The sequence below is a fragment of the Castanea sativa genome, chromosome 10 (assembly GCF_040712315.1).
Source record: "Castanea sativa cultivar Marrone di Chiusa Pesio chromosome 10, ASM4071231v1".
Taxonomy (NCBI): Eukaryota; Viridiplantae; Streptophyta; class Magnoliopsida; order Fagales; family Fagaceae; genus Castanea; species Castanea sativa.
Genome location: NC_134022.1, coordinates 9382511 through 9407069, shown reverse-complemented (window position 1 = coordinate 9407069; position 24559 = coordinate 9382511). Strand labels below are relative to the sequence as shown.

Sequence of the window (24559 nt, the reverse complement as noted above, 5' to 3'; positions counted from 1 at the left end):
GACCTACAACAAGTATCTATTTGCTCGATACTTTCCCAACTTCAAGACCCTAATTTCTACTGGAACCCAAATTGAAGATGCCATCAACAACGATGGGATTATCCAAGATCTCATGGACCAACAAATCATTGTTGCACCAGCATCTACCAATCAATCCAACTCTACTTCATGAGTTGCCAAGCCATAATGAGTTTTTTCAAGAACTTGTTTTTATTACAAAGCTTGTCTGTTCATTACTTGTTTCCATTTTTCTTATACCTTAATTTCATTTCTTGTTTAATGGATCTTGTTATTCATGCTTTGTTTGATGAAATTTTTTTTTTTAAAGCTCAACAAAAAAAAATTAAAGAAAACTTTGGACTAGGGGCATTGAGATCTTTAGTGACATTTCCGACTCCCTTCAAAACCCAATTGAAAATGGTTTCCTTGATGCCTACAATTTCTGTAAAAATGGACTTGTTCATAATAATCCTTCAAAAATTACAAAAATGCTTTTCTTCATAAAGAAAACATAACAAAATAAAATCAAGGAAAACTTTCAATGCAACAACATCGTTTGACGGTAGTCTTTTATTAATGGATGAAGTGATCCTCAAGACAGCAATAAGTTGAATTTACTAACATGGGTGTGGAAATGGGTCATTTATTAAAATATTACTTTTTCAGTAACTTTACTACTTACAAAGAAAATTAAGATTGCAATTCCAGATATTTCTAAAATAACAGTGTAGGAAGAGCTCTAAAAACTTAAAATGTAGATACAAAAATTCCCATGTGAGCAACATATAGTTTCCCCTCATTTCAACCATTCTTGTCCATGTGGCCTGCACCGATTGGGTTCAACACAACGCAATCACACCATAATATATCAAATTTAATAGCATTAAAAAATTCCCTAAGCCTTTTTCATCCCCTTTCTTTAGGGCAGCCCCCTTTCTAGAACCTAAAGGTGCACTAAATTGTTAAAGTGCTCCTTTTTAAAATCCTCAATGGTATACTCCCTTATTCGGGAGCTACAAAAAGTGCATTGTCTCCTCTTTGGGACTGTCTCTTGCTAAGAACTAGCTACAGTATGATCATCCCTTACTAAGGACTAAATACAATACCTAGCTTTTAATCACAACTTACCATAGGATTCAAATCAATTTTCAAAGTACTCACAATAAATAAGTTTCACGTCACATAAAATTGAAAATATCATTTGAAAGTGTAAACTACACAAATCCAATCATAACGCTAAGAAATAACCACTCACTTGGAAAGCCTTTTCCACACATACATATTGAAATAAATTCAACTTGTCCCAGCCACAATGTTATCAAATTACAAGTAGTAAAATTTTTCACATAATATTCACATCAAATATTTAATAGATATAAAAATATTTTTTCGTTATAACTTATAAGCATAGTTTGATAAACTATTTTTGGGAAAACCCCCCAAATTAATAAACACCATTTAACTTTTATTTTACAAATTAAAATCAATGCACCTTGAGTCACAATAAATCCGTAGAGTTAGAATGTAGCAAACACCAAAATATAGGTCCATCAATTCACAAATTCTCTACCGTAGGAGTTGTTATAATGCTTAGTAATACTAACATTGACAACATTAATATTTCTAAATTTTTCCATTCCTTTTACTTGCTGTAGAGAACACTTTCAGCATGTATATCCCTTGATCTAGGCCCCAAATTTCCAATATCTATCAATCGGAGCACATATAGCAATTTCAGGTCATGTTATTTCTAATTCTACTATCTAGATTATTAAGCTATACTTTTAGGATATTTAATTATAAAACCTTAAAGATATCACTTTCTCTAGAGTGTTGTAAGGCCTCTATTAATCTAAGCAAGCAAACCAAGCAGTGGGGACTTAACTGAATCCGCAGTACTCAAACATAAAGTCTGTATAAGCTGTAAGTATGGGTGACTAGGGTTTCAACCCAACCAAAGCCCACTCTTTTCTTCTTTATCCACTAGGCCTATTTTGTTCTCGTATAACCTCTTTAGGCCCAAATTAAATCAAATTTATTAAACCATGGGCCTCATCCTTTATATATATATATAAATGATAAGTGTGGGTGACTAGGGTTTCAACCCAACCAAAGCCCACTCTTTTCTTCTTTATCCATTAGGCCTAAAATTACTTGTTCTCGTATAACCTCTTTAGGCCCAAATTAAATTAAATTTATTAAACCATGTGCCTCATCCTTTATATATATATATATATATATAAGCTGTAAGTGTGGGTGACTAGGGTTTCAACCCAACCAAAGCCCACTCTTTTCTTCTTTATCAACTAGGCCTATTTTGTTATCGTATAACCTCTTTAGGCCCAAATTAAATTAAATTTATTAAACCATGGGCCTCATCCTTTATATATATATATAAATGATGGGCTATTACAATGCTAGAGGAGAAAACATTACCTAAAGCATCAAACAATTTTCTGTGGGCTACTGGGACCTGGATTTGTAACTTGGATGAGCCAAGATCACCACAACCTCTTTTAGACAAATCTCTACTTGTACCAACAGATGATACACAAAAATCAGCAGGCTGACCACAGCCTCTTTTAGACAAATCTCTACTTGTACTAACAAATGATGCACAAAAATCAGCAGGCTAAAATACTCCGAGCTATGACAATGGCTGTAAGTCCTAAAAAGAAAGAAGGAAGTGTTAAAAGTGACTGGTGTGACCCGGCCAATGACCCTCTGATGGTTAAGTTAGTCTTCTCTCTAGGACATAAGGACAGAAAACTAGCAAATGGTTATAACTTACATTTGGTAGATGGGACTTGCTCCTTTCATAGAGAGTTTGTGGTGGGTCTACTTGTTTGGGATCCATCACCACCGTGAGTGATGTTGGTAGTTAATAAAGAAAATGGGATATGTGGAACAAAGTGTGTGGAACTCCTTCCACGTACTAAGCAACGTGTCATGTTTTGCTTATGTAAAACCTTTGGAGAATTTCTTGTAGAATTTACTAAGTACAATTTGATCGTCCACGAGTATAATCGTCTATAACATGGTCGGCCATGGACGAGTTCTTCTTGGTGGATCCCATTATTCTTAATGAAGGGTCTTGTTCATGCATTATGTCATTCTGTTGTGGTTTTCCTTAGATGTGATCAAGTCATGGACGACAACCAAGGACGGGCTATACTTAGTTGATACCCATCACTAACTATATAAAAAGAGCGAATGATTTTATGTATGGTAACTTTCGTTTAGTCAAGTTTTGTCTGTTTGTTGAGAAGCCAAAACAGTGCGTTGGCTAAATATAAAAAAGGGAAAAATGCTCATACACCCCCCTAAACTTTCATACTATGGCCAATTTTTCCTCACAAACTTTACATATCTGCTGAACCAACACTTCTGTTAGTTTTTCATTAAAACACAAACAGAATACACGTGCATCTCATGTGAACTTTAAAATCACCAAATATCCAAGGGCTGAACCGCGTGAGAGGGAGAGACCAAGGGTCCGTTTGGATAGAACTTATTGCTGAAAATTGAAAACTGAAAACTGAAAACACTGTAGCAAAATAATTTTTAAATGTGTAAATAGTACTGCGGGACCCACTTTTAATAAAAAATTGCTAAAAAAGTACATGCACAGTGCGCGCACAGTACGCGTACAGTGTACGCACAGTACGCGCACAGTGCGCGCACTGCGCGCTTGTCTCCTGCAGCAGCAAAAAAAAAAAAAAAAAAAAAAAAAGGCAAAACTTGGACGCAAAACGTGGACGCTGCATCCAAACCGCACCTAAGAGAGACCTTTGGCCGGCGTAGTTGAGAGAAAGAGAAGTAGGAGGCAATCAAGCCAGAGCCACTGTCGCCAACCACCACACCGTTGACAACCACCATTTTTTTCACCGCCACCTCACTGCCGCTGGTATGGGTTTTTTTTTTTTTTTTTTTTTTTTTTTTTTTTTTGAATCATCCATGTGCAAGTCACTGCTTGAGTTTCATAGTTTGGTTTAAATTTCGGGGTTACCAAATTTATGAAACCTTTGGTGGATTGGGTAGAGTTGGTTGTGGTAAAATGCTCATATGATCAAAACTGGTTTTGTAGTACTTTTAAGAATGCTATTCAGTTGTTTGATGAAATGCCTGAGAGGGATATATGGCTAGTGCTGTAATTGGATTTGGCTGTTTGATTAAACATGTTAAAATTCAAAGAAAGAAAATCTGGAAGAAAGGATTGGTTAGAAAACACTTAATGTGAACTTCTGTTAGTCTTTCATTAAAACACAAACAGAATACACATGTATCTCATGTGAACTTTAAAATTACCAAATATCCAAGGGCTAAACTGCGTAAGAGGGAGAGGCTAAGAGAGACCTTCGGCCGGCGTAGTTGAGAGAAAGAGAAGTAGGAGGCGATCAAGCCAAAGCCACTGTCGCCAGCCGCCACACCATCGACAACCACCATTTTTTTCACCGCCACCTCGTTGCTGTTGGTATGGGTTGGGGTTTTTTTTTTTTTTTTTTTTGAATCATCCATGTGCAAGTCACTACTTGAGTTTCATAGTTTGGTTTAAATTTCGGGGTTACCAAATTTATGAAACCTTTGGTGGATTGGGTAGAGTTGATTGAGGTAAAATGCTCATATGATCAAAACTAGTTTTGTAGTACTTTTAAGAATGCTATTAAGTTGTTTGATGAAATGCTTTAGAGGGATATATGGCCAGTGCTGTAATTGGATTTGGCTATTTGATTAAACATGTTAAAATTCAAAGAAAGAAAATCTGGAAGAAAGGATTGGTTAGAAAATGTAATTCATTCATTCTCAAAGACTAGATTACAACTTGTATACAAAAAAACAGAGCATAACCAACTCTTTACGTTTATTCACACTAAAACTAACTCTACCTTACCAATAATGTATGAAAACAATACGGATGTAGTATTGAATGTTAATTATAAAGAGAACTAAGCTACAAGATGTATAATTGCATCATTCGCAAGCTGTTACATATGCTATGCAAGCTGTAACATATGCTATGCAACCTGATCTAATGAATCCTGATTCATTGCCTTCTAATAACATGTAAACTTATGTTGTTGTCATGCAACATTTCTATTAACTAAGGCTTTTTCCAATCATCATTATGAAATATGGTCTTGCAAAGTAATATATTCCAGTGTCATCTCTGCAAAAAGTCAATGTAATTTTAACTTTTAAGTTCATATTTTTAATCATAGTTAAAGATGCATTAGCCATAGAAAGTCATATTTAGACAAGATAGCATGGATCTTAATGGAAAGAGGTTGAGTTCAAAATGTTCGTAAATAATGAATGACTAGGATGTTACAAAGCATATATGAGAAAAGATACTATAAACCCAATTAATGGTTAAGGAATGAAATGACAAAAATATGAATAAATCTTCTTGGTAGGACTCCAATTTTCATTAATGGAGTCCTGTTAATTGTAACTCCTTAGGTGCATGTACTAAGTTTGGCGTGGTCATTTGTTTCATTTTGGTTTCAAATGAGCAACCACTAATCTATATTAGTGAGCAGGCCATATTGCATTACGTCTAGTAAAGTTTTTCGTTTCACCCGAAAGCTCGATTTGTTCTCCATAAATTTAAATGAAATACAATGACAAGATGGAACTCATGCTCCCTTTATAAAATTGCAAAACGCCATGAATAGATAATCTGGCGAGGCTCTGGAACACGCCGAAGAATCTATGGTTTTAGCCCATAGAAATGTCTCGGTGGTCTTCTCCTGCAATTTTGAATTTAATGAGATTGAATGGTTGATATTGTAGAATGTAGAATGAGAGAAAATTATTAGGTACTCCTGGAGTACCATAAATGTGTACTCTCCCCTCTCACATGAATGGTGGATCCCACTATGAATTTAATTAATGAGACCCATTATTTATGTGAGATGAGGGAGTACACAATAATTTCCCGTAGAATGAGGTGCATGTAACACATATTAGCCTGGACCACAGAGTAAAACTGTCCATAATCTCCTTTGTTTGTTGCATAGCTCAAGTGGGGCATTAGTTCGAAGGTAATTGGGTTATAAAGGCCAAACATGTATAGAGATCAAACAATGGGAAAATGTTTATCTTCAAACTAATTTGAAGAAAATACTCTTCAAACTTCATTTCTATCTTTTTATTGGATATGAATTTTGAAAATTTAATTGTTAGATTGCATATTATTATTATATCCTCCATGTTTGCAAAACTTCAAGAAGATTAAAAATCAATACTTATGTCATTAATCAAATGTTTAAATTTCAAGTTTTTGTGGTCTAAAATTATGCATAAAAAATAAGTTTATTGATTGAATGGTAAATAACATCTGATTTGAATGGAATTTTACATGCGTGTTAAGAACATGAAATCTAACAGTTCGATTTTCAAAATTCACATTCAATAAAAAGAGATGTAAGGAGTTTTAAAGGATTTCTCTTTGTCCATTTATATATTCAATCTGTTACTAAAGAGACCTTGTAAATAATGAAACCATATGTTAGGTCATCTCAATTCCAGCTCACATTTGGTATCAGTCTGAAGTAAAACCAGCCTAACAGATCAAATACTATTTCCAAAATGGAGGATATTTAATATTTATCTACAAATGATTCAAATCGGTCAACAACTTGGATCAAATTGGGACCATTGGGTCGAACCATGACTCATATTGGATTAAAACTATTAGAGCATTCGCATCCCATTATTCTATCACATTCTATTTTACCATCTCAAAAAACTACTTTATCAATTATACCATACCATTTTACAATACTTCCAGCATCTCAACTTTTATTTTACAATACAACACATTAAAATAATATTTCTACACAATAAAATAATATATCCCAAAACCCAAATAAAAACAAAAACCCAAAAATAAAGAGAGAGAGAGTAAGAGAAAGAGAGAGAGAAAAAGTCAAATTGAATAAAAAGCTATTATTTAGTTTTACCATGGTGCTACAGTAGCACAATTGCAAATTTTTTTTGCAATAATCTACATTTAAAGCATCTGCAGCTGGACTTCTAAATACCATATTTAAGCATGTTTTAGCATTAAGGCATTAAAAGTGAGCTCCAGTCGGACTTGTCAAATTGTAAAATTGTAAAAAAATTTACAATTGTGCTACAGTACCATCTTACTTGTACTTAAATGTAAGATGGTACTGTAGCTCAATTCTAAAAATAAATATTGTTTTTTATTCAGCACTCTCACTTTAGCTCTCTCCATGTGACTGTACTCACTCCCTCTCTCGTTCAAGACTTGCCACCAAGGTTGCTTGGGCCGTTTTGCATGGAGTTCATCGTGGGGTGTGTGGGCTATGGCTAGTCGTGCGTGGAGATTAGTGTGGTGAGGTGGGTTTTGATTTTGGGTGGGTTCAGATGGGGTTTTGATCAGCGGAAGGAGATCAGGTGGGTTCCGATGGAGTTTTGATCAACGTGGGTTCTGTGGAGATCGGAGTTTTGATCGGCGTATATGGAGATCGGGTTTTGATTGCGTGGGTTTCGTTCCGATGGGGTTTTGATAGAGTGGATTTTTTCAGTGGGTGTGTGGCATGGTGGTGGTGATTGGTGGTTTGTTGGGGTTCGGCAGCAGTGGCAAGTCCGATCACTTTAAAGATCGGCATGGATTGTTGATGATGGGTTTTTCTTCAAATTTTTGTTTTGGGATTGTTGTTATGATTTGCTGGGGTGACTGGTGGTGATTTTTTGTTGTGATTTTGGTATGGATTTTTAGATTTGTTGTGATTTTGCTAGGGTGGTAGGTGGATTTCTGGTGCTTGTTTGATTTGGGTGATTTTTTTTTGTGATTTGCTTCTTGTGATTTTGCTGGGTATGGGTTTGCTAGAGGTTGAGGCCGGTGTTAGAGGTTGAGAGAGAAAGTGAGGAAAAGGAAGAGAAAAAGAGAAATCGTAAAAAAAGATTAAAAAAGAATATTTAAATAAAATGGGAAAAAAATAGAGTTTTGGAAAGTTGGGTGTATTGAAAAATAGTATGGTATAAGTGATAAAGTAGCTTTTTGAGATGGTAAATAGGATGGGATGAGATTTTCAGTTGTGGATGCTCTAAGTCTAGATGCAATGGGATTTTTGGGCTTTTATGCTAAATTAAACCAACATATGGCATATACCATTCCCAATGTGAATGCTCTTAGCACAACATGTCATTCTAAAGGAGATTAAATTCTCATGATCTGAACGCATGATGACCCATTACAGATAGCACACAGGTAGTCTTGGCATAGAGATAGTGACTAATTATATAATGAAGGTTTCAAAAAATGCAAGGGAAAATTAATTAACATAAGGCTTGGGGTGAGAAAAACTTCAATTGTAATACCTTTTGGGTTGGATTCGATCATGCTCATAAAATTCCATTTCTTCATCACTTTCTGAGCACATCATCTTGCCAAGTGGTCGGTTCCCATTGTAACCCTGCTTACAGTAAATTCTGTCATGTAATTAGGAGGGACTGACCAATATATTGCAAAAACTAATCTCTTTCACAGACCCACAAAAAGCAAAAAAATTAAAAATTAAAATTTTAAATGTTAATCTTTTGAAATGGATTTGTATAACAAACTTAGGAAGGATGAACACTAGGATTAAGAAACATCATTTTCTTCCAAACACTTCTGTTGATATTTGAATATTGCTTGGACCTCTGACATGTAGATTTGTTTAACATAGAATTCTTCCATAATTGTTCAGACATAAAAAGGGGGGGGGGGGGGGGCGGGGAGGGGAGCATAAAAAAAACACAGAAAATATTGGAGCAAAAAATTAGGATTAGAGAAAGCAAGCATTGTGAGCCTATCATAATGGGCAAAGTTCGGGAATAGCATTACTAATTCTGCAAGATAATGTGCATTTCCACACCTTGTTACCAATTAATCTCAATTACGTATAAAAATTATTTAGTTATATACGCCAAATTGATAAAAGCAAGAAAGGTGTAATCAACAGACCTTGAGACTCAGAGATTTCTTGACTTCTTCCACCCTTTCCTTAACTTCCTCCTGGTGTTTTGTGTCTGACACAGACTTTGTTTCAGCCCATTTAATCTTCTCTTGAATTGTGAGAAGTACATTGTCTGAATTTTCTAACCTAATATCAAGAATAGCAACTTTAAAATGTCCTCCAAAGAATTTTTAGAGCAATCAATGACACAAAAAATACAAGGAACATTACTAGCAGAATAAGAAAAGAAATGTTTAAGTTATGAAGTATCATTTCAATTCTAAAGGATGTAACTGGAGGGACGAAGTTATACAGTCATATGTCTACTAAATGCATCCAATGAACATGAGTTGCGTCCTTTATAAAAAATAAAATGTTTTGACATCATTGTAAAACTAACAAAACATTGTTAGGTTCAGCAGACTTGGGTCATATCTGACAAACCACAGCAATAAACATGGTTTTAAGTAGCCAATCCAAATATAGAGGTAGGCATTGGTGAGGTAAGATCTAAAACTATACTACACAAATCAAAGAAGGTGGCTTCTGGTAGCCCATAAATCTAAGATATTCAATCCACATTGGGTGGGGGTTTAGGCATAAAATATACAGGATATCATTGTTACAATTATATCTGATGTGGCATGGGCACCCAAACAGATTGTGAAGGGAAGAGCAATTTTAACTGAACTGACCGTCTGACATGGATATCAAAATAACAAGATGTATTATGTAAATTCAAGGAGTCATCATAGAAAATTACTTAAACTGGAGGGTCAGTATGAGGTACATAGAAATTAACTCTGTTAAATGGCCTTTAACATGGATCTGCAGCTAGTGTTTTGGACATAAGGTATGCTATGATATTTGAACCAAGACTCACCAATTTCCTAAGGTCTGTATCATATTATCAAGCTGTCCAGGTCTCAAATCCCTCCCTGCTGCAAATTGCACCTACACAAAAGCATGATCTCAAGATTAAGCATTGAGTTCTGTAACATGTATCCATAAAACCAAAAAAAAAAAAAAAAAATCCAACCTCAAAACGTCTTTGCTTCTGATCCAACTTCCCTTTGACTATGCCCTACACAGATATATAAGATCATTATCAGAAATCTTTTTTCAGATGTTAAAATGTGAATGTCTCAGAGTTTAAATCTTATGTTAGTGGTTAAAATATAATCAAAGATATTGAATTACTTTCACCCTACATTGACAATGCAAATTTTTGGTACAAGTATAATTTATAGGAATAAGGGACCTACGGCATAGATGCACTCATTGATAAGAAAGTCTTCAAGTTCTCGCACATTAGAAATATCAAGCTCCTCAAGAAGTTGATCATAGGAAAGAACCTGTGAGAGAGTTCAATCATTAATTAAAACCACAGGAGTCCAAAGAAATAAACAATTAAAAACATATCTAATTATATTTCTCCACAAATACAAGAGACAATCAATGCAAACAATCTGTACATCAAGGCTTGTGAGTTCAACTCAGATTACCTGACCACCATAAACTGACTGAGGCAAACCAATGCCATATCATAGCTTCACTTTAAAGAAAATTTTTACAGAACATTCAGGACCCTAAGATAATCATTCCAAACCGAATTAGTTTCCAAAATTCAAATTTTTATCATCTTTGCTACCTAGGCAAGCCGCATGGAAAAATCTTTAAATGATGTTGAGATGTGAGAATCTATGGGGAAATATGAAATACAATCACAACTCCCAAGGCCTATGTATCTTATGCCTGACCAAAACAGTTGATCTTTGGGCATTTGGGCATAATAGATGTGTAAATTGATTTAAGTTAGCTAAGTTGCATTATGGCTTCTCGCTTTTGTAGTTATACTTAAAGGAATAACCATAATACATCTCAACCCCACAGCTTAGCTGAGTAAATCTTTGACTTGAGTTCAGCATACCTGCAGAAGCATTAGCCCATGTCTGAATCCTACCACAGCCCTTATAGTGGCCAGCCCAGGAACTTGGCATAGTAATTTTCTGGTATGTTAATTACATGGGACTAAATTGCCTTGGGATTAGTTAAGTGTTAAAAGAGACCCAAGTACCACATCAAGGAAAGGGAAAATAGAAGATTTCAACTCTCAAGAACATATTTGCATCTGCAATCAAATTCTATAACCATGTACGCAATTAACTTAGAAGTTCAAGGAAGATAAAAAACTGATTGCAATAAAAAGAAATGACTAAGATATATATATATATATATATATGGGTATCAAAAACTGTAAATTTGTATACCTTGTTTGTCTCAGCAAGAGTAAGTACACTAAGCTGTTTTAACTTGAGGATTTGATCAGGTACTAACAACGGAAGAAGGCCAGCATTACCTTGTACACATTCAAATCATTAGATTCCCTCAATTCATGTTAGTGTATGAGGTACATTAAAAGGCCAAGACATAAAAGAAAATAAGGAATTGTGCCACTAGCAATGACAACCTATAAACAACTGAAAATGGACTGGTCCAAGACCTTACTGTTCATGATAGAGCCCTCATAAAATACATATACATACATACATACATATATATGCAACAACAATAATGGATTTGAGTGCCTTCTTTTAACAGCCATTTTATGAGAATAGTGGTGAAGTGATTTAATTCACCGTTTCCTATCAATTTAAGCTTTTGGGACACGTAGTGGTTTATCATGTTCTCAAAGTATGTGGTCCTATGTCAGAAATTAAATTTTCACATGTGGGGCCTCACTTATTGAGGTCAAGTTTGGGTCTAGACATGAGGGTAAGTGCTGGAATAATACTAAAGTGATTATAGTCATGCTTTCCTATTGTTTTAAGGTTTTAGGACAAGAGTAGTTTATCAATGATACTTCAGTTACAGACTGCAATATCTTACATAGGACTAATGCTATTGCCCACTGACCATCAATTGGTGGATATAATAATTATTCTGCAAGAGAAACAGAATTATATCTAAAGCCATCATAGATTCAAGGAGCAACTTATATTTTATATCACGGTGATGTGTCAAATCTCTCTCACAAGGGAGTGGGTCCCACCCTTGTGAGAGAGAATTGATATATCACCATGATACCTAATACTAGCTCATCATGGAGTGTCATTGTTTAGAATGCATCTGACCAAAAACTTCAAGCATTGATAATTTCCTTAAAAAGACTATGAAGATATGATTACAATTCTCTATTATCATATTTTTTGGTGTATTTTTCCGTTATTCCACTCTCTCTCTCTAAAGTGTATATTTGCATAAAAAAGATAGTGTGTTTGTATATATGCATAGGGGGAGAGAGAGAGAGAGAGATGAAAAAACACATCAAGGGCTAAATACAATAGAATTCACAGAAATTTCATGCCCCCTGAAAGACACTATTGTGGGTTTTTATTTTTTAGGGTTTTCCTTAGTCATATTCTAAACATAACTCATGAAAAAAGTATTAAATTGGATCATATATAAGTTTTCATTTATTCCTAATAGTTTCTGATTTTCTTTTGTTTTTCACATTTATCCTAGCATATGGACATATATAAGTAATCATAGTTGGCTTTGGTTGAAATAACAATAGACCTATACTTTAATCTCTGTGGCAACTGTTATCAGAATCGCTTGTAGGATGTCGACAAAAAAAACGTAAAACAAATTAGTTGTGTTATGAAAAGAAGGTTTTTGGTTTTTTGTTTAAAAAAAAAGACATAAAGCTTCTTTCCTTAAAAAAAAGTTAGTTGAAAATTATGATAATGAAAATATAAATAAAATTTAACAGTAAAGATATGAAAGGCCCCAATATTACATAAGAAATAAGATGATGCTTAACTTTATTTGAATGCAAGACATTCCAGACAAAAAAAATTCATTAACACAGGTTTGGTACTTTTGTTGATGTATGCTCTTTATAATAGGGATTATCACAGGAAAATTATATTGTGAACATAAAAGGGGAAGCAGGAAGCCCAATGATAGAAGTACTGGATTTAAACAGAGATGAGTATCTGTTTAAATCTCAAAAAAAAAAAAAAAAACTGCTGACTTTTTAAATTTTATCGCCATAAAATATTACCACTATTCTTCCACTGAGATTGTCCAGTTGTAATTACATTAATTCCACTAAAAACAGAAAAAAAGAAGAAAAAAAAAGAGAAGATAATCGCTGATAATCCAGACATTATAGACAACACTATTAATGGTTAAAATATCCATGGTGAAGTATGAAACAAAAAGTGGTCATAGATACGAGAAATATGAGTCACTGATTAAAATATAGAGCCATACCTGCTTCCCTTCAAAAGGAAATTAAAAAAGAGAAAACGTCAACAAAAGAAAGAGTTTGTAAGGAAAGTTTCTTACTCTTGTAGTCTCTCCATCTACCATGAGCAAATAGCCGAAGCACATCAATGTATCCAGAATATTCAGTTCCCTGAAGCTGTAATAAAGTTGCATTCTAAGATTAGTACAAATATAATGTAATTACTTATGGCAGCTAGACAACTCAAAGGAAATTAATTGATTGGAAGAATTAAGGAGGTGTTGATAGAACTAGAATCGGCAAGAAGGGGAAAAGGGAGAAGGGATGCGCATTCACATTTCTTCATTTTGCAGTTTCAATAAAATTCAATTCAGTATGCACAAGCTGATGGCTATGGCTGAAATATTATAGGGGAAGACATGGCTATATGATGCAACACACATATTAGGTACATAAGCACAGGAACAATCAACGTCCGTTTTGACATTCTTATCTAGTTGACAATTTAGCTATTTAGGATCTGGTCAATTTCAACAATAAAGATTTATTGGAAAAAGTTTCAAGATTTCAAATTGTGAAAAAAAACCTTCTAATTTTTTCAAAAGAAAATCAATCACATTATATTGCCCCCAATAATCATGTCAGCTGAGATAAAACAGAGAATGATTTTATCCATAAGAATCCTTTCAAAAACTAGAATAAGCTTTAGAGGGAGTCTTGGCAAAGAAAAGAAAATTTTTCCAAACACAATGATGCTTTGTTTTGTTTTGTTTTGGGTTTTTTTTTTGTGTGGGTAATAATGCCCCTGGTTTACAACTAATCAAGGATACAAATAGGTTATGATCAATACATGAAAAGAACCCGAAATAAAAAGAAAGAAAATAACTATTTGTGCAAACATTAAGTTGGATATCATATAACTCCTTATTAATATTACATCACTAAACATCTTTTCATTGGCTAAGTACTTCGTCAAACTCAGACATTAAAATATGAGCCTAATAAGAACCATCTCATCTATAAACTGCTCAAAGTTACATGTGATCTCATGATAGGATTGAAAAAAATATGAGCCTAATAAAAATCTATAGAGTGGTGTAAGTTTCATCAAACTCACACCTAGTCTAACTTGAACCTAATTCTTAAGAATATCCTGCATCTTATTTGTCAATTTATAAGTAAAAGAAATTGACAAAAATAAAAAGAGAAACAAATCTGAATGATGCACATAAACCATTAAGGCAAAATCTAGGTATAATTCCTTAGGTGTTGTAATGTTGTAGCTTAGATTTTCAAATTAAATTCAACTATATGATTGTATTGACTAAAACAACACAAAAAGTGACATTTTGCCCCGAGGGCAATTAACTATTCTTAAGTTTTGTCCATCTATCAAAAGGTGTTATAACAAATATTCCAATATTTTTTATTTTGGCATTGACATTTGATATATATATGACAATATGTGATAGTTAGAGTATTCACATCCGCTAAGAACCTATTTTTTTCCAATTTTACATAACTTTTTTTCCAAAAACACATACGGTAGAGTTTCTATTTTACACAACATTTCATTGAAATATTATTTCTTTATCATTTTTTTTTTTTGGGTTAGTTGGGCAAATTGTGGAGCTTATGCTATAGCAAGGAGGAATGGAGAGGAGGGATTTGAACCCAAGATGTCAAAAACATAGGCTTTTAGCCCTAATCGTATAATAGAATAAGCAATACTTTAGAAATCAAAACTGAAAACCCAATAAAGAAAAGCGAAATCTAATTGACACCCAGAAAAATTAGAAGGTGGTATACATTGAATCTGAAGAACTTTTTGTATTGGGTGTCATAAATAATAGTCAAACTCACATGATTTCAACCAACAATAAGTACCTTAAAAAAGAAAATAAAAAGCAATAGAAAATAATGTTATAGGGAAAAGAAGAGTGACCTGAAGGAGATTGGGGAGGGCGAGAATCTCAGAGAAAGCGAAGAGAGAAGAGTGGGAGGTGGCTTGGACGATGAGGTTGGCGAGAGAGAAGGGTGTGTGAGTATCACTGGAGACTTGCTTCACAAAGTGGTCGATGAGGTGGGCTTGATTTTCCTCTATATCCATTGCTAAAACACAAAACACAAAAAACAAGTAACAATGATATGTATGTTTGTTTGATGAACCGAAAAAAGAAAAGGAGAGAGCTTTTTGGTTTTTCCAAGGAAATAGGGTTGGGAGAGAGAGCTGAGCCTGAGCGTGGTCGTATATATATATGTTTGTGTTACCTACGAGGCTACGATATGAGTTTTGGTTTTGCGTAAGTGTACGTGCGTGGGTCTCGTTCGGTTGTTTCTTCCGAGTGTATATACTGTATAATGTCTTTTATCTTTAGTTAATAAAAACTCAATTACTCTACAAAGGGTGTGGCTTGTGTCCAGTAGAAGTTTCCACTGGACATATTGGATGGTGGACACGTGTCCACTCTTGGACACGTGTCCGAAGCCGGACATGTCTAGTGGAAATTTTCATTGAACAAAAGCCTTACTCCTCTACAAATTAAACCAAACCTAGAGTTTTTTAAATTTTTTTTTTTTTATAGGAACCAAATCTAGAGTTGTTTTGATATAATGTAACCCCTTATACCTAAAAAGTCTAGTAAAGTTGTAACTAAAAGTTTCTTGTAATTATTTATAAAAATGTTATTTTGAATTGAGGTAACTTTAACCACTTTAGTAATGGATACTGTAGGGTCAATGGGCCCTGGGATATATGTTGGTTTGGTCCAAAAGTATTAATTGGGCTAAAAGTCCAATCCGAAGACACTGAATGATCTGAGGATATGTAAATGTTAGCCCACGAAGCAATGCTAAAATGTAAAGAAATGATATCTGATCAAGTATATCTAAGAGAATGGTCTGAGAAGGGCTACGTCCTCAGCTATCTAAAGCCGAGGTAGAAGAAAGGTTGGTTGACCTCCGCAAACACTATTCTAGAAGATCCTATAGGTAAGGGTAAGCATGGTATACGTAGAAGATAAGAAGAATGGTGGTGGGATATTTTTAATAAAGCTGCTACCACCACCACCACATTGAATACTCTGCAATTGCTTCTCTAGCCGCAATAATGGGAGAGTGAGGTCTGAGTATCAGGGTTTAGCCTTACAGCTGCCTTCAAAAACTTGAGGGGAGGGAGATGGGACAAGTATCTAAATCAAGAATCTGATCTATGGGTGGGAGGTGATATAAAAGGAAGAGGAAGGTGCTCAGAGGAGGGAGACAGAAAAATAGAGAGATAACACTGTATATATCACCATCCTTAGTTGTGATCTATCTTTGAAAGAAATAATATAAATCATTCTCGACTTGTGTCCAAGGACAAATTTCTTTCATATAAACAGTTCCTTATGTGTAATGTTATGATCAAACTCATCATTCTAGTTATTTAACATCATTAAAACCTAGATTTCAAGTCTACTCTCTACAAATTTCATTGTATTGGACTTTTTGGGCCTATTCCCTTCTCACTGTGGGTTTGGGTGCAATTTGTGCCCTTACAGATACAAATGGAATGAATCAAATCAAAGTGACATATAATATTAGAAGCAAAAATGCAAACTTTTAAAATTTAAGGAAAAAATCAAAATAATCCTAAACCTAAATTATACAATTTGCAATTTAGTTAAAATTAAAACTAGTGCTTGCTGCATTTTTCTTGAACCTGGAAGTGTGTGAATGTGCACAAGATTTCACTTTATTGTTTCTCTTTCATGATGATTACTTTTTACTATTAAGTGAAAATACTCATAATTTCTTTTTTTACTATTTTTTACGTATAAATGAGATTATCTGTTAATTGGAACCCAATAAAGTAGTAAAATATCTAAATCTTCCATTTGATGAAGGCTATAATATCTTGTAAGACCTTCATAAAGTTTTTTTTTTTTTTTACACGGTTGAGAGAAACAATAAAGGTTATTTATTTGTATTTTCTGTTAAGACTTGAGAGAAACTCTAAAGGTAGACTTAAAATTTTCTTTGCCAAAAGAATGTTAATTAAATGTGTATTTTTATGAAAACATTTTTGGACTTAAATTTTCTCTACCATTAGAGATATTTCAAGAATAAATTTTATTTAAAAATAAATTTTCAGCTCTATCCATGGAGTGAATCACCTCCCATGTCTAGATAGATAAAAGGTGAGGAAAGAGGAGAGAAGAATAGAAGTTGACTAAAATGTAGTAAATATAAGAAAATGTTTACCTCCAAATTAATTTGAAAGAAAATTCATCCGCCCCATTATGTAAAAATTAAAAAATCTATTCACCTGTACTTTTCGTCACATGACCTATTTAAAGAGTCATGTGACTTATTAATAATAAGTACATATAGTTTTATTAGTAACCGCATGATAGGTTAAAGCTTCCTCCAAAATATATGTACAATTTCAGCATATTTTGGCTCCCTTCCCCTCTACTCTTCTCATCTCATCTCATCTCATCTCTCTTCCTCTCTTTTTGTTCCAAATTGATTGAGACAAATAAATTAAAAAAACAAAAAAAAAATATTTTTTATTCAATCAATCCCAGATTAATTTCCAAATATGATAATTTCCCCCTAGCCTAATTTAATTTCTAAATCCACTAGAGGTGCAACCAGGCAGCAGGCACCCACAAAATTCAGAACTCGGCCCTGAAGAAAATTTTGGACAATTGAATAAGTATTTAATATATCCTTTTTTCTTTTTTCTTTTTTGTTGATAATTCGATAGTTTCATTAGGGAGAAGGGTTTTGAACCTTGAACGTCCTCATTGGAAATACCAAGAAATGTTAATTGAGTAACAAGACTTTTTTTTTTTTTTTTTTTTTAATAAGTAAAAATATAGTTAATATAGTCAATTGAGCAACACGGCTCTTGTCACAAACAGTCCAAGGCATATAGATTCCCATCACATTCATTCTTTAGTAGCCCAAAATCATTAGCATCAAAATCAATTTAAGTTCAAACTATGCTGGAGCCCTATAAGCATAAATCAGACAGGCTGCCAATATATAGCATAGTTTAGGAGACACTAAATAGTCTACCCTACAGTTATCCACAGGGTCAATATATCTGCTCTATGGAAACAGAACCATGAGCTTATGCCAAGATGCTTGTCGAAATGCTTACAAACTGAAAAAGTCAGTGGGGGTTTAAAGATGCCTACCAACTACATCATTAACACTTGAACCATTGATGAATTAAATGAGCCTAAACGGCAGCCTTAAAATGCACCCTCAGATTTCTTTGAAATGGCAATCACATTGAAGTTGAGGGAGTTGGGATTCTTCTCGATCATGCCCTGTATGACTTTAGCAGCATCCTGTTATGAATCAAAGCATATATTATCAGAAAGCTAAAATTAAAAAAAAAAAAAAAAAAAAACAGGTCTCAGGCTAAAGATATTAAACACATTTCAGATCACGGGCAGCAAACTGAACCCAGTAATTCAAATTAGAGGATACCGGAGCCCCAACCCTAGGTTGAAATGTTTGGAGCCCAACATGATATTAACTAGCTAAAGATGAACTCATAAGATTCAGTCAAACCAGACCCAATCCCTGTTCCACCAATCTAATCCAGGCAGGGGTTCAGTTTTTCCTTTTGCTTTCCTGAGGCATTTCACTCAAGTTGAAACAACACATAAGGGTGGCTAATGCTTTTTCTTCCACTTCAAAATCAGAAGCACCCCCTTTTTGAACGTTTTTTCATTTTTAATTAACTAAATATTTGTCTTCCACTTGATGGCTTTTTTTAAAGCCTTTTTAAACTAACACAGGAGATTTCCCTACTGTTAATAGTTTTACAGCTTTGAAACACACACCATATCAATGCCTTCTCCCGTTTTCATTTCATTTACAAGCTAAAATATTCTTATTCCACTCTTTCCTTGTCAACCATATATGATTAGGAAATAAGACTTTAGATGCATATGATTACAACAGTTTCATGAGGCAATATTTACCTGCAATATGCTGCTTGGTGAGGATGGACCATGAGATACTGGTCCTGTCTTTCTTCCATCAAGCTCGTAAAGTTCCCCTTCATTGTTCATTTAAAACATAGAAAATCCAGATATAGTTTTGGATTTAAAAATTTTCAAAAGCATCTAAATAAACAAAGCATTTATACATGTGTGTGTGCATGCGTGCGCGCGTGTGCATTATAATTTTAGGTTTCCCTTGGTTTCAGAAAATGGAGAGAGAGAAAGAGTCAGTTATCTAAGAAAGTACCATCCACACATGAGAAGCAGATGAAATGAGTGTCCACATTATCTGAAGCCTGCCATGAAAATTTGGTAAGACAGGAGAAGCACAATGTGTCTTAACTGAACACATAATTAGAAGATAAGCACATCACTACTCCCATAATCATTGATTTTCAGCTAAATGCAAAACTAAAAAAATGGGGGGGAACATAGCCGTTTCTTACTGAAAGCTCTAGGCTTCAGTCTTGAATCTTTAGAGCCTTTCTATGAACATGGGGTTGCTATCTCACATGTGCGATCCACACATTTCTAAATACAAACATCTATTTTGCCTGTGAACCTACTCCAAGACTTCATCTGATCTCGCCTTAGTGCCTGTCAGCGTAAGCTGCACCAACCCTCCATTATTCACATTAGCCCTCCAGTCATAAACCGGGCTCTGCCACAAGGTTGCTAATCTAATTTTTAACCTACAGCCCTGGCATGATAATCATACCATTTTTTATTTTCCTATAAATTGGACATGCTAGAAATCAAAAAGCATTTTGCATAACATTTATTTCCTTCACAGCAATAGATGATCAAGTATTCATATCTCTTTTCAAAGCATGGAATAATTAATTAATTAATTTTCATAAATAATTAAATTCATTAGAAAAAAATAACAGAATACAATGACCCAAAGCACACAGGCAGTGTACTAAGGAAACATGAAAACAATGAAACTATAATGCATGAAAAGAACACATATCAAGCAAATCAGTGAGAAATAAAAGTGAAAACACCCGATGCATTTGTCCATTCAAGTAAATTCAGGAAGAAGGAAAGCTTTAGGTCAAGAATCAATCTTTCACTCCATTAAAAAATCTGAACATTCCTCTCCTGCCAAATACCCCACATAAGGCAATTAGGGATCATGTTCCAAATCACCACATTACTACGTCTGCAAAACTTGTTCGGCTAGCCAGCTAGAAGCTCCCCAACACCTCTTGGCATAACCCAATAAACCCCAAATAGGGAAAATACCATATTTCACATCTCTCTAGTTACAGAACAATGACATGTGCTGGTCAATTTACACAATCTATGTCCCAATTTTCATTCAACATGTTACTCTAGAATCCAAAAGCTAGAATTCCCCATTGTCTAAAAAAGAGAATTTTAATGGGACGTGTTACCACTCGCTTTACGTATTTGTGAACTATAAGCCATTTCAATAGGGACAAAGACATTTGGTGAACTAACTGAATGAGCCAAATTTATAATAAAAGTTAAAGAGTTTGAATTTTGTAAGGATGGGGTGTAAAACCCATATTTTACACCATTCAATAAGAAATTGCCCCATCAGCTTTTTACTTAAAACTCAATACATCCTACTACACACAATAACATCTCAATAAACTCATAGTTAAGTTGGAGTTTCAAATTGCTATTAGAATTGATTGAGTGTGGTTGTGCCTGTTCTTTAATATGTAATATGATAATGTGGCATGTTGGAATTAGAGAGGTAAAACTTGGGTTTTACACCACTTCCTTATAGAATTTAATCTCAAAACTAAACATTACCTCGTTCCTCTAGCATTTCAAGATGCAATGGCTAGCTATACAAATACCATATCCACATTAAATCTTTGTAGAAAATTAGAATAATTGACTGTAATTATTTATTTAAAAAAAAAAACAATACATCATTATTCACTTAAAAGCTGCAAGCTGTTTATAACAACTTACTTCTGTTTCGCCAGCAGTAGCCGCTACTGAATGAGCAACTTCCATTTCTGTGTCTTTCTCAAGATATGTCGCGCGCTACACCAAGTATGTGGAAAGAATATTAAAAAAAAAAAAAGAGGCAAAACCATTTAGGTACATCATCAGATCATTCAACTGGAGAGAGAGAGAGAGAGAGAGAGAGAGGGAGAACCTCCGATGGATCCATTGTAGCAGTAGTTTTAAAAAACCTATCCAAGAATGATCCCTCAACTGAAAATAACAACAGCCCATAATGGAAGGGGAAGTTAAGTTTATATAATGATGGTTTCAATAAAATAGAAAGTAATCATTAAAAGACAGAAAGTGTTTGAATCAAAATTCTCAGCTTTTACAGAATAATTTATTCGAGATAATCTGAGCATAACCAGACAAGACTACCAAGTTTCATGACTATGCAGTAGAAACCTGTTTCTCTTGCTACACTGTCGGTATTATTGCAAGTGGTCGCCTAGGTAGCCTAAGAAGGCAGACAACTAGGTGCAAACAGTTCACCACTCTTCTTTTTCATTTTCAAATATTTAGATAATAAAAAAGTCACACATCTGACATCTTTTTCCTCATGTTCTTTGTTTTCCATCTTTAAACTTTTAAGAAGATGTTAAAATGCATGAGCATTACACTAATAAAATAAATGAGTATTGCATTATACGCTAAGGTAAGCTTTCTTTTTCCTCTTAAGGATTTTAGAGTTTTTTTCTCAAGCAAAGTCACAAAAACAGCAGAAGAGAAAAAGAGTGAAAAAAAGAAGGTAAGAAAGATAGCATGGTTCTTTCTGATAAATTTGCAATAATTTTACATATTATGGTCTCTTCAAATTGAGATACATAATTTTTCATACAATATGTAATACACCAGGAAACAGAAAACACGTTAATGTCCACATATAATCAGGACACATAGTTGAAAAGAAAATTTTCCAAGCTTACCAAGCTTGATCTCTGAAGTGAGATTCCCAATAGCATGAAGTAGTCCAATTGTCCCACAAGCATTGCCGACAGTTTGTTTCATAAAATAAACACTACTGCTAGCTTCCTGCAACCAAATTGTACAAATCATTTCTAATTAAACAAACAAAAAATGAGTATACAAATTGTGATATATGAAGCATTACAAACATTAATTTAACTTTACAAACTTCCAATCAAGTTATCGTCAATTAATGAATAATGACATTCTCTAATCAGTTCTATTGTTATGACTACGGATGCGGAATGTGATATTAAGTTCTAAACAAATCCATAAATTGCAAATTATTTACAATCCATAGCCTTGATCGCAGGAATCTAGGAAAGCATGCCTAGAAAAGATAATTATGATAAAAATATGTTCAACAATGAAAGTAATTTACATACAGATTATAATAAAAATGCCACTGCACTCACCTTCTTTTCATTTGCCTGTTGAATTCTCTCTTCTTCACTCTGACGAGAATTAAAACATCAGTAGACATATACATGGATGCCAAGGACCTTAAGTTTAGAAATGGACCAAAGCTTGAAAGAAACAAATCATTTAGAAAAATACCTCTGCAGTTAAGGGATAAAGAAACACCACAGCTAGTACAGGCTTTGGAACCATTTCCAAAAGTTCTAGGTCCAAGCCAAAAACATCATAGCACTCTGCCTCATCCTCTGGGAGGCCAAGGCCCCAAAGGAACTGCAAAATGATTAAACAAAAGAATAAAATCTAAATGTCTTTCACATGCATCTGATTAACACTTTTATCAAAAAGAGAACCCTGCAAACTAAGATACATCCTTTTAAGACAATAGTCCTCACAAAGATCTCCTATATGAAAGGTGAGAAAACTAACGGGCAAGATTGCCTACTTCTTCTTCAGAACTTTGTTGGGTTGGATGTTAGTTGGGAGTTGTTTTTCTTTATATTTGATTGGTGATTTGATTGAACATTGTAATTTTAAGTGATTGATTGTACTGTCCCCATTTGTATACTTGGGTGACTATTTTTGGTTTCAATAAAGTTTCATTATTTATCAACAAAAACAAAAGAGAGGCAAGATTGCCTACCAACCACCTCACCTAGACTCCACAAAAGGAAGAGTCTTTGTGCACTAGGTACGAACTTTTTTAAGCGACCCCAAGTGGAGAGGAAGGGTGAGAATTAAAGCAATGAGATCCGTCTCACGAGGCATGGTCCCTAGCCAATTGAGCTCCTCCATAGGGTTGAAAACTATTGTCAAGTTACCATTGATTGTCAAAAAATGTCAAAAGTAGTATTTGTTTGTTTGTTATCCGTTATACCTAAAAATATAATTACTAATTTCTTAAATAGCCGCCAATGCTTAAAGCCGTAATAATTAGTAACCCCATTTGTCTAATAATTAGTTACCTTCAATTTGGTTGTGAGAAAGGAATTTTTTTAACGTTTTCTTATTCTTCCTCCTTAAGAAAAATATAAAACTAACTAAAAATCATGTAAATGTGTTCCTAAAACTTCTTTTTTATTTTAATTTTTTATATGTTATTTTTTTTAACCCCCCAAATCACTTGCAATTGTTATCTTATACCTTCATCTCAAACTCCACAAAAAATAAAACTAATATTCCCACACACCCAAAAACCCTTTCCCAATCAGAAACTTTTACAAATGGCATCCAAAGCTTAAAACCATAAACATTAAATTTTCCACATCAAACCCTAACTCTCCATTTGCCATCTCAGGGAAAATCAAATCAAAATTACAAACCTTAGGCTTCTGGTTAACCCCCGAAACAAAAAAAAAAAAAAAAAAAAAAAAAAAAAAAAAAAGAAAAAAAAAAAAGCTCAATCAAATTAATTTCGCATGCCCAGATATCTTAATCAAATATACTACAGTTTTCTTATCACTTTCCGATCCATTTCTTCCCAGCCAAACAGAGCTTAATTTTTTTTTTTTAAAAATAGAAATAGAAATACCTGGTTCATAACCTCAGGGTTAGCTTCAAGAGGAAGCCACCTCTTCGCTGAAGGAGTTTCGTCTAAAGCAGCCATTTTTCGCTTTTGTTTTTGTTTTTGCTTTTTCTCTCAGATTCTGAAAAATGTTATATATATATTCTCCTGCTGCTACTAGAACTCAACTCTACTTTTGCTTTCTGGAAATTTGAGAAATGGGAGAAATGGGATTCACTCTAAACTCTTGATTTTTATATATAGGTTTTGGGTGGGCTTTGCATCTCTGCCCTCTTTTGTTCTTTTATGGGCCTCTTTGTTTACTTGAGACAAGCCCATAATGTCCACTATTTAGGAGCCCATTAAAAGGTAAGACCACCCCATTTTAGTTTTGTTTTGAAGCATAAACCATTTAAGGCTCCATTTGGTGCCTAAAGGTTCGTCT

General features: G+C 34.0%; 2 protein-coding genes across 2 annotated transcripts; both read right to left on the bottom strand.

The window, feature by feature from the left end:
- Positions 1–5271: 5271 nt before the first annotated feature.
- Positions 5272–15565, bottom strand: LOC142611814 (COP9 signalosome complex subunit 7-like). The gene is made up of 9 exons (XM_075783959.1): positions 15173–15565; positions 13329–13404; positions 11243–11331; positions 10238–10327; positions 10012–10056; positions 9856–9926; positions 8981–9119; positions 8353–8447; positions 5272–5750 (listed from the first exon to the last, which is right to left on the bottom strand). Exons 1-9 carry the CDS (start codon positions 15335–15337, stop codon positions 5711–5713), a joined length of 810 nt encoding a protein of 269 aa, XP_075640074.1. The 5' UTR covers positions 15338–15565; the 3' UTR covers positions 5272–5710.
- A 2559-nt stretch (positions 15566–18124) lies between these two features.
- Positions 18125–24345, bottom strand: LOC142611626 (ubiquitin carboxyl-terminal hydrolase 3). The gene is made up of 9 exons (XM_075783717.1): positions 24142–24345; positions 22752–22883; positions 22610–22648; positions 22154–22259; positions 21379–21437; positions 21189–21263; positions 19483–19531; positions 19215–19291; positions 18125–18572 (listed from the first exon to the last, which is right to left on the bottom strand). Exons 1-9 carry the CDS (start codon positions 24214–24216, stop codon positions 18474–18476), a joined length of 711 nt encoding a protein of 236 aa, XP_075639832.1. The 5' UTR covers positions 24217–24345; the 3' UTR covers positions 18125–18473.
- Positions 24346–24559: the final 214 nt, after the last annotated feature.

Excerpts from the sequence above, each read along its gene's own strand:
- LOC142611626 (XM_075783717.1), bottom strand. The coding sequence starts at position 24,216 with ATGGCTGCTTTAGACGAAACTCCTTCAGCGAAGAGGTGGCTTCCTCTT. Across the intron at positions 21,438-22,153 it reads CACTTCAGAGATCAAGCTTG|TTGAGGGATCATTCTTGGAT; the intron begins GTAAGCTTGGAA and ends TGTTATTTTCAG. Across the intron at positions 18,573-19,214 it reads CACCAAGCAGCATATTGCAG|GATGCTGCTAAAGTCATACA; the intron begins GTAAATATTGCC and ends GATTCATAACAG.
- LOC142611814 (XM_075783959.1), bottom strand. The coding sequence starts at position 15,337 with ATGGATATAGAGGAAAATCAAGCCCACCTCATCGACCACTTTGTGAAG. Across the intron at positions 10,328-11,242 it reads CTCTTGCTGAGACAAACAAG|GTTCTTTCCTATGATCAACT; the intron begins GTATACAAATTT and ends ACTCTCTCACAG. Across the intron at positions 8,448-8,980 it reads AGAAATCTCTGAGTCTCAAG|GGTTACAATGGGAACCGACC; the intron begins GTCTGTTGATTA and ends TACTGTAAGCAG.